At 40.0% G+C, this 10,817-nt stretch overlaps 1 protein-coding gene across 1 annotated transcript in view; it reads left to right on the forward strand.

The window, feature by feature from the left end:
* The window catches only part of LOC145554009 (NACHT, LRR and PYD domains-containing protein 3-like), a 143,207-nt gene extending 138,029 nt beyond the window's left edge, over positions 1-5,178 (forward strand). Inside the window, exons 11-14 of the mRNA XM_081613228.1 lie at positions 1,566-1,739; positions 3,446-3,619; positions 4,135-4,287; positions 4,791-5,178. Coding sequence (XP_081469354.1) covers positions 1,566-1,739; positions 3,446-3,619; positions 4,135-4,287; positions 4,791-4,806 — 517 coding nt within the window. The 3' untranslated portion in view covers positions 4,807-5,178. The remainder of the gene's footprint in view (positions 1-1,565; positions 1,740-3,445; positions 3,620-4,134; positions 4,288-4,790) is intronic.
* The last annotated feature ends 5,639 nt before the right edge of the window (positions 5,179-10,817 follow it).

The raw sequence follows: 10,817 nt of genomic DNA on the forward strand, positions 1-10,817 counted from the left end.
TATAACTCACTTCCTGCTTGGTGGAAGATCTCAAGGAGCCAAACGGTCTAGTCCAAGTCAGAGCTGTGAGCAGTTCCTCCTCCTCTCCATCATCTCCAGTAGTTTCCTTCATCCAGCTCAGTCAGCCTCTGCATCAGCTGCTGCAGCTCCTTTGAGGCTCTGATGCTGCAGAGAAACTGAACTTTCCTTCACAGATTATAGAAGATCTTCAACATCTGACTGAGCTGAAGGTCTGAGGACATGAAGCCTGGACCAGAACCAGAACAAGAACCTGGACTGTAGTCAGGAGCTGCACAGACTCTCTGTCGGGTCAAACTCAGGAAACTGAAGATCACATGTTGATCAGATGATGACATCATGATGACATCACTGTTATCATATTTTACCTGTTTATGATCCAGATTGATTTCATTAGAACTTAATTTATTTCTTCTCTCATCACAGACTTGGTGGATGTTGGATCCAAGAGGCTGAATGTGAAGTTTTAGCTTCAGCTCTGAAGTCCAACCAACATCTGACTGAACTGGACATAAATGAGATCATCATAGATGAAGGTGGAGATTCTGATATGAAGAATGTGTCTGAGATCCTGGAGAGTTCAGTCAGTAAAGTGGAGAAACTGAGGTTTGTTTTCTCTATTTATACAATAAAATCATTCATTGATACTTTAATCCTTAGTTTCATTAATATTTAGTTGTAATATTTTAAAACAACTTGTTTAAATGTCAGATTCTAATTTCAAACAGTTTGACCTTATAAATAAATTATTTCCTTATTTCAGACTTTGAGATTATTGAACCTTTTCAGTTTTTAAAATGTTTCTGACTGATGAACAAACTGAGTAAAATAATCCAAATGAAGTTAATTAATGATGGAGATGTTTCAGTTTGGTTGGTAAAGATTCAGATGGTTTTATTTCTGATTCTCATCTTTACATCCAGAATGAAATGTTGATCCTCCAGTCGAGCCACAAACACTGACCAGTTCAGATCACCATTAATGAAACATCTAAGAAGTGACTGATTGTAGAAAAGCAAATCTAGATGAGCTGAATGACAGTGAGGTTTGCAGCAGCAGCAGGTTCCTCCCTCTGTCCTGAAGCTGTGGTTCTGTTGGGCCGGGTCAGAGAGGAACCGTCCTCTTCAGTCGGTTGGAGCCTCGTCTCTGTGATGAAGCTTCATCAGGTCTCGTCTCCTGAGGAAATAATGGCCTCCATTGATTTCAGCAGCTTTAAGAAGAACCCAAAGCCATTCATGGATAAACTGAGTGGTTCTGATCCGGTTACCAAGTCGGGTCTCCAGCTGATGATCAGAACCAGCAGAAATAGCTCAGCTCATCCAGGCTGCTGCTCAGAGAAAACTTTGAGTTTCTTTGTTGATCAAATGTTCTGGTTCTGCTGGTTTGGACTCTTTAACCCAGTTTGACTGGATCAGATGTTAGAATCAGTTCATCAAGTTTCTTTTACATTCAGGGAAATTAATTTTCTACATTTTATTATTTATTTGTTCATATTTCAGTTTTAACTGCATCCTGTTGCTTCAGCTCATCTTTTATTCTTTATTCAGATTGTTGAACTGCAGTTTGTCAGAGACCAGCTGGACGTCTCTGTTCTCAGCTCTGAAGTCCAACCCGACCCATCTGACAGGACTGGACCTGAGCTGGACCAACCTGGAAGGTTCTGGACTGAAGGAGCTCTGTGGTTTTCTACAGACTGAAGGCTGCAGACTGGAAACATTGAGGTTTGTAATTATATAATTATTGATATTTCAGTGAATAATTATCTATAATTGATCATAAATCAAAGTTCATTTCTTCTGATCTAATAAATATTTTCTGAGTTTGTTCCTGGATCCAGAGTTTAATTTAGTCCCTCTGAGTTGGACCTGCTGATCTGAGGTCAGAACAGGACAGCATTCGGACCCCCAGTGTGTAGAAATCCCCCTCAGGTCAAGCAGGTCAAAGGTCAGATCAGAAACACAGAGAATGAAAATCTATCTTTATTGAAGATCCACAAATCCCACATCTAGTTTTAAATATTCTGCTATTAGTTGATAATCATCCAGTCCAGGTTTAAAGAGTCCAGGTGTTTTAATGATTAACTAGAGCAGATTAAAGATGCTGGTTGTAGTGAATAATTAGGTGGAATCGCCCTTTATCCATTTCCTGGATCTGAAGCTCAATCAGAAACCAACTTCAGCTTCGTCTGAAATAATCCAGACCACTGATTTTTTCTCTGAGCTCAACAGGCTGCAGGTTCTTCAGGACATGAGTATTCTGGTCCAGACATCAGAACCAGCAGAGGCTGCAGCACATGAATCTGGACCAGGTGTGTTAGGAGAGGTTCTGCACATGCTCAGACTAAAGGTTCACAGTCTGACAGAGAAAGTCGACCAACTCTGGATGAAATGGTTCCTAGAACCAGGGAAGCTTTCTGGGGACTCGACTGCCTGCTCATATGGAGCTGCAGCTCAGGCAGGAGTTTGATGTTGGCAGGAAGCAAAACAACATGGAAGCAGGTGATGAGTTTCCATTTAGTGTCAATTCCACTGATGGAGCAAATGACAAGTCAGTCGTCCTCCAAACCACTGAGAGCAGCTTCCAGAGGAAATCTGAGTTTGTTCTGACAGTCAGACTCTATCAGGATGACCACAGTCTCCTGGACATGAAGGAGACAGAAATAATACAAAGATCATTCATTAAATACTGACTTTGTGAAGGTTATGGTGTTAAAGTCCTTCAGTTCAAACATCTTGATTCAGCTCTTATTTTGTAGGAGTCATTCTCATGTGTTCACCTGGAAAATAGATTTCAAAATGACTCATCAGGTTGTTCTTTATGATAATGTTCCCATTTCTGCAGCGTCTCTGATGAAGGATTCAGAACTGGAACTAAATGACCCACATCAGTCTGACAGAGAAAAGGATCAATATTTTCTAGTTGATGGTTCAGAAACTGAATCAGCACAAAATGAGAAAATGATCAACTTTCAGAATCTGAGCTGTAATGGATGTTGTAAAACTCTGAATTAGACGGATTGAAATGAACCGTTTCCATGTCATACTTGGCAACGAGCTGCAGTTAAAATACAACCAGCCAGAAAAACATCATTAACAGATTAATGAACAAAAACTGGAGACATAAAATATCTGATGATAAATGATGGAGACGGGCGTGGAAGGAAACATGGAGGGAGAAAAACACCCGACTGAGTTTAAGATCCTGAGAAACTTTTAGAAAAACTTTGAGTTTCTTTGTTGATCAAATGTTCTGGTTCTGCTGGTTTGGACTCTTTAACCCAGTTTGACTGGATCAGATGTTAGAATCAGTTCATCAAGTTTCTTTTACATTCAGGGAAAATAATTTTCTACATTTTATTATTTATTTGTTCATATTTCAGTTTTAACTGCATCCTGTTGCTTCAGCTCATCTTTTATTCTTTATTCAGATTGAATGACTGCAGTTTGTCAGAGACCAGCTGGACGTCTCTGTTCTCAGCTCTGAAGTCCAACCCGACCCATCTGACAGAACTGGACCTGAACGGAACCAACCTGGAAGATTCTGGTCTGAAGGAGCTCTGTGGTTTTCTACAGACTGAAGGCTGCAGACTGGAAACATTGAAGTATGTAATTATATAATTATTGATATTTCAGTGAATAATTATCTATAATTGATCATAAATCAAAGTTCATTTCTTCTGATCTAATAAATATTTTCTGAGTTTGTTCCTGGATCCAGAGTTTAATTTAGTCCCTCTGAGTTGGACCTGCTGATCTGAGGTCAGAACAGGACAGCATTCGGACCCCCAGTGTGTAGAAATCCCCCTCAGGTCAAGCAGGTCAAAGGTCATTCAACCCAGTCTAGAAAAGTGAATCCCTGGAATCTGACAGGAACAAATCAATAATCAATGATTGATGCTTCAACACTTTGATCAGAACCTGGAATGATTTTACTGACTAAAATCCTCCAACACATCATGACCCAGTACCAGGTTCTGGTTCTGGTTCTGAAGTCAGCAGGTCTTTATTGAAGCAGCAGCTTGTTGGCTTTAATATTCATGAGAATCTTTAACTGGTTCTGTTGGACTGGTTCACCTGCATCCTGTTGGCTTCAGCTCATCTTTTATTCTTTATTCAGGTTGATGAGCTGCAGGTTGTCAAAGATCAGCTGTGATTTTCTGGCCTCAGCTCTGAAGTCCAACAGCCTCCGTCTGACAGAACTGGACATGGAGGGAAACAACCTGAAGGATTCAGATGTTCAGCAGCTGAAGGATCTTGTAGAGACTTTAGAGTAAGTAAATGTTTGTAGTGAGTCCAGCTGCTGTCAGCATGTTGAGCTAAACCCAGTTAGCATCAGAGCAAAGCTCCAGTGTTCCCAGTAAAGCTGCAGCTTCTCAGTGGGAGGAGAATGGTTCAGGCTTCCTGATTGGACACAGAGACAGCAACCAGCCAATCAGAGGAGCAGCAGCTTGCTGTGTTCCTGTGTTTGTGTGAAGATGAGTGTTGTTGCTGTGTCCATGTCTCCAGGACGTCCAGCTGGACTCCAGCGTCCAGCCGTCCAGCATGTCTAGAGACATTGGTCCTCATTCATCAAACTGTGGCAGCAGCAGATCTGATCTCAGATCTGCTTGTTCTCTCAGTTCAACAGGAAACAAGTGATCAGGTTCATCTTGGTCACAGCTCTGAGATCAGTCTGACTGCAGCCTGGAAACCGTCTACTGGATGTGCTGCGTCACTGACTGCTGCAGGATAGGCTGGAAACACTCACTGATCTGATCCTTCTTCTCTCTGCAGGTTCAGATCTCTGTAAAGTAGAGAACGGTCTCTGTGTCCTGCTGATCCTCAGAGGTTGAAGCTGCAGCAGTTTGAGTCTAAAGAGACTCTGACTGGATCCTGATGATGACCTCTGACCTCCAAGATGTCTGTCATTTAGTGTCGTTTGTCTCTGTGGATCAATAAAGATCCGATTCAAACTGGGCTCCATTTAGAGGCTTCATGGAGTTTTGATCTGAACTGGATTCAACTGGAAAGTTGATCTTTTTTCTCTCTGGTTCATTTTCATCCTGGAACCAGAAATGGTCTGAGATGGAAACATGGGAATCATTTCAGTTCAGCTCTGAATCATGAAAGACATTCAAACCTCTTTTCTCTGCTGCTTCTTCTTCTGCTGACAGGAAATGTTCCTCAAAGCTCCACAGATAAAAAGATGCTTTACTGGAACTGCAGAGAAACTTCAGCTTCCATCACAGAAACCAGTTGAACCAGTTTAGAACTGGATGTCCCACAGAAACTGATTGTTTTTGTGTTTTACTTTTTACTTCCTGGTTTGATGTTTTATTGATCAATTAACGAGACATTTACATGTAATACAGTTTTAAATAGTTAATATTTACTAGCAAGTTTAAACAAAGTTGTAAAACAATTATGTGACTGCAGCCGCGGATCACGTCATCGGTGGGCGGGGCCAATGGAAGCAGCTTTATGTACGTCACGCTGCTGTACCAGCCGATACCAATGCCGCTAGCATCACAGCTAACATAATAATTTAGTAATACATTACGTGGGAGGTTCTGGGCTTTAATATCAACATTTGCTTTTATAAAGTACTGTAAAAATAGTCACTCAGATTTAAAGACTGTAAATCAATTTAATTCAAAAACAAGAGCGATCCAGAGAAGTCCTGTCAATTTTCACTTCCATGCTTGTTTGATATCTTGCTGACTAGAAAGATACCAAGCTGGCAAACTATTGCTTAATAAAATGTATAATCCTGAATCACTAACAGATAAACTACAGAAATTAAGACTAAATTATAAAAGATATAACACTGTTCTGTTCACATTGTTACATTAGTGATTTGTAAAACTTGAGGGCAGAAGAGGAATTGATGTTTGAACTGAAATAAATATAAATCTGCTTCTGGTTTGTTCATTTGCATGAGAAATTAAAATAATAATAAAATAAATATATTCTTTGAGAGAACAAATCAGCTTCCAGTTCAAACCGAATACTTTAAAAATATATAGGAAAATGTGTATAAAACAGTGATTAAATAGTAGCTTCATAAATGTTTATATCTCAAATTAAGGTAGTAAATCAGATAAACCGAACCTGGGTTCTGTTTAACCACTGCAGTACTGCGTGTCGCCGCTGGGTGTCGCTCTATCTCCATTTTATTCCTGCCTGTCTAACGGAGCAGATTAAGATCAACCTGATTGATCCACAGGGAGTCAATCATTGGTTGGTTCTCATCCTGTTTGTTGTCCTTCATCTTCTGAAAACATCTGTATGGTTTTGGTTTTTATTAAACTGAAGAACATCGATTTGTTTCAGCCTCATCATGTTCTGGTTGGTTTTTATTCTTCTAAATATGTAACAAATAAATACTTTTCATAAAGACACAAATGTAAATAGAATAGAAATTAAAACTGAGAATGAGAGATTCTAATGTTTTCATATTAATGGCAGTGAAGTGTTTGTATTGGTGTTGGAATCAGAAACAATCAAATATGTTAATATTGTTACATAACGTAACTCTGGGTCAATCATAACGTGACTCTGGGTCCAACATAGCGTGACTCTGGGTCCAATATAGCGTGACTCTGGGTCCAATATAACGTGACTCTGGGTCCAATATAGCGTGACTCTGGGTCCAACATAGCGTGACTCTGGGTCCAATATAGCGTGACTCTGGGTCCAATATAGCGTGACTCTGGGTCCAATATAGCGTGACTCTGGGTCCAACAAAGCGTGACTCTGGGTCCAACAAAGCGTGACTCTGGGTCCAACAAAGCGTGACTCTGGGTCCAACAAAGCGTGACTCTGGGTCCAACATAGCATGACTCTGGGTCCAACATAGCATGACTCTGGGTCCAACATAGCATGACTCTGGGTCCAACATAGCATGACTCTGGGTCCAACATAGCATGACTCTGGGTCCAACATAGCATGACTGGGTCCAACATAGCATGACTCTGGGTCCAATATAGCATGACTCTGGGTCCAACAAAGCATGACTCTGGGTCCAATATAGCGTGACTCTGGGTCCAATATAGCGTGACTCTGGGTCCAACATAGCATGACTCTGGGTCCAATATAGCGTGACTGTGGGTGTTTAAAGCAATCAGTGAAAATGAACATTAGTTTGACTATTATTCACAAAAATACTTTATGTACAATGAACCCCTCTGGAACATGTTTTTATTATTTTTGATTAAGTTGTGCAATTCCTCCCATCTCAAGATAAATCTTGAGATGGGAGGAATGTCAAAGTAAGATCATGTTTAACAAAAGTCTATTGTATGTATTCATTCATATTTTTCGTTTATATCATCAATTCAACCAAAACTAAGTTTTTCAGTGCTCCTAACACACATGTAATATGTATTTTAATGGATAAGATAGATTATCGTTTTAATATTCTTTCTCCAAACATACTTTTATAACTGAACAATGCCTACAGATGTCTCGAAATGTTAAACTGTTTGGCCCATTGCACTGCAACACCAACATGTATTTACATCCCCATTTGAAGGAGTACATGTTGGAAAACAGGTTTTTTTGAGCCAGTATTCCAGCATTTGTGATTAAATACTGAGAATGTTTAATGACAAAGTTCAGATTAGAAGACAATTTCAGAAGAGCCAACAACAACTTAGTATGCCATAAACATCTGCCTGTGATACTATAATGACCAAAATTTTACATGTGCAAATGATTGGAACTTTGTCATGATGACACAACTGATGCTTTATGTAAAGCTCAGTGTTTTCACGTTGGCAGAAACACTTCGGTCTGCATTCCATCACACAATCTTGGATGAGCTTAACAGACATGCAATGTTGACAATATAGCATCAGATTTACCCTGAAAATTGTACTTTGATATGCAGACTTAAGTGTTATCCCTAAGTTGAGCTAAGTGTGTTCAGTGCTGGATGGTGAATGTCACACTAAATTTGTTCCATTTGTGTGACTTTGTAACATTAGAACATTTTCAGCATTAATGCCTGTTTTATACTTAAATCTCATCATTTCTCAATTAATAACACTGAGGGGTTTTGTCCAGGTCCTGGAACTAGTAAACAGGTGAACAGAAGGCAAAATGGGTTAGCTACAACAGGAATGAGAATCAAAAGGCCGGTGTTCAACAGTTGATTTGCATTTGCATGGCTGTCAGCAACTTCATTTAAATACGAAAACCTCTGCTAGGCACAAGGGGAGTGAGAGGGGAACACGGACACACAGTGGTTTTGACCATTCTTGGCAGTGCTCTACTGCCAAGAATGGCAGTCTTCTCGGTCCGCCGCTCCAAAAGCTGCTTCACTGACCTCTAGATGAGTCCAGCAGATCCTCCCAGAGTCCATCCATCCGATTCCTGACGCCATGTTTGTTTCTCAGATGGTCATTTCCTTCCTACACTCACTGCTTCGTCTGGGTTTCTCCCATGTAGGTTAATTATTCCTCTGACAGAATTTCAACCTGATCAGCATACAGAAGCAGAAGTTGTTAATGACGTCGACTTTCTGCACTTTTTCAGAGTTATAGTCAAAAAACACCAAACTACATAATCTTTTGTGAACTTTTAGCGACGCTAGCAGAGGACGTGAAGGAAGCCGTTCACTCTGTGTTGGTCATGCTTCCAAATATTGAATCAACATTAACAGTTATCTGGTTTGGTACTTATCACTGCAGTGGGGGACGCTAGATTACAGCACCGGTGTTATACCGTAATCTGTAACACCGTAAATTGTGACAGTAGGAGGCGGTGTTGCAGTTTTACACAACACTTTGCCATAACTATGATCCCAGAATATGATAGCGCTCATCATATATTGTCATCACACTGTAGCTTTAATAAATATTTTACTAAATTAGTTTCTGCTCATTTTCTTCTTTCTCCAAAGAATAAAAAGTAACTATCTGACCACTAATTTTGTTGTCACTTTTTATTATATAAAGGAGAAAATTAGCAGAAAGTTTGGATTAAATATTTAGTATTTTGCTATGAGTTACAGTATATGATAAGCAGCATCATATTCTGTGACCTCTGTGACCAATATGTGTAGAACATTTTGACCTCCATTGTTTCCATTTTCTTGAACTCCAGTCTTCTATGAACTAAGGACCAGTTACACTAGGTAGCAAACTTATCCTACCTTGGTTTTCCTGCATGGAGCAATAAGTGTAGAACATCTTGACCTTCGTTGTACTTGTTTACATTTCCTTGAACTCCAGTCTTCTATGAAAAGAGGACCAGTTACACTAGGGAGCAAACTTATCCTACCTTGGTTTTCCTGTGTGGGGCAATAAGTGTAGAACATCTTGACCTCCGTTGTACTTGTTTACATTTCCTTGAACTCCAGTCTTCTATGAATTGAGGACCAGTTACACTAGGTAGCAAACTTATCCTACCTTGGTTTTCCTGTGTGGGGCAATAAGTGTAGAACATCTTGACCTCTGTTGTTTCCATTTCCTTGAACTCCAGTCTTCTATGAACTGAGGACCAGTTACACTAGGCAGCAAACTTATCCTACCTTGGTTTTCCTGTGTGGGCAATATGTGTAGAACATTTTGACCTCCATTGTTTCCATTTTCTTGAACTCCAGTCTTCTATGAACTAAGGACCAGTTACACTAGGTAGCAAACTTATCCTACCTTGGTTTTCCTGCATGGAGCAATAAGTGTAGAACATCTTGACCTTCGTTGTACTTGTTTACATTTCCTTGAACTCCAGTCTTCTATGATAAGAGGACCAGTTACACTAGGGAGCAAACTTATCCTACCTTGGTTTTCCTGTGTGGGGCAATAAGTGTAGAACATCTTGACCTCCGTTGTTTCCATTTCCTTGAACTCCAGTCTTCTATGAAAAGAGGACCAGTTACACTAGGTAGCAAACTTATCCTACCTTGGTTTTCCTGTGTGGGGCAATAAGTGTAGAACATCTTGACCTCCGTTGTTTCCATTTCCTTGAACTCCAGTCTTCTATGAACTGAGGACCAGTTACACTAGGGAGCAAACTTATCCTACCTTGATTTTCCTGCATGGAGCAATATGTGTAGAACATATTGACCTTCGTTGTACTTGTTTCCATTTCCTTGAACTCCAGTCTTCTATGAAAAGAGGACCAGTTACACTAGGTAGCAAACTTATCCTACCTTGGTTTTCCTGTGTGGGGCAATAAGTGTAGAACATCTTGACCTCCGTTGTTTCCATTTCCTTGAACTCCAGTCTTCTATGAACTGAGGACCAGTTACACTAGGCAGCAAACTTATCCTACCTTGGTTTTCCTGTGTGGGCAATATGTGTAGAACATTTTGACCTCCATTGTTTCCATTTTCTTGAACTCCAGTCTTCTATGAATTGAGGACCAGTTACACTAGGTAGCAAACTTATCCTACCTTGGTTTTCCGGCATGGAGCAATCTGCGTGGAACATTGCTCCACGCCAGCAAATGGACAACCAGTTTAAGTCCATATGATGATTTCAAAGTCTTCATCTCGACAAGAGCTAATGATCAGCACCTCCACTTCTTTTTAGTCCATATAACATTTAGTATTCATGCTGAAAATGACAAAACATTCAATTCTCAACCATTAGCTCAAAATTATCCATTACCAGACAAATCTACAAATGTGACACTGTACCTTTAAACTTGTAGAGCAACGATTTTATGGCCATCATATTGGGTGGGATGCCAGCTCACCCAGGTATCGTACTTCCTCCATTTTCTAGAGCTTCCTCTGAAGAAAAGAGAAAAGTTATTTTATGTGAACATCCTGTTCATTTGCAAATCTATCAATGTTTTTGCTTTCGTGTGTCT

The sequence above is a fragment of the Poecilia reticulata genome, chromosome 12 (assembly GCF_904066995.2).
Source record: "Poecilia reticulata chromosome 12, P_reticulata-male-v2, whole genome shotgun sequence".
Classification (NCBI taxonomy): domain Eukaryota; kingdom Metazoa; phylum Chordata; class Actinopteri; order Cyprinodontiformes; family Poeciliidae; genus Poecilia; species Poecilia reticulata.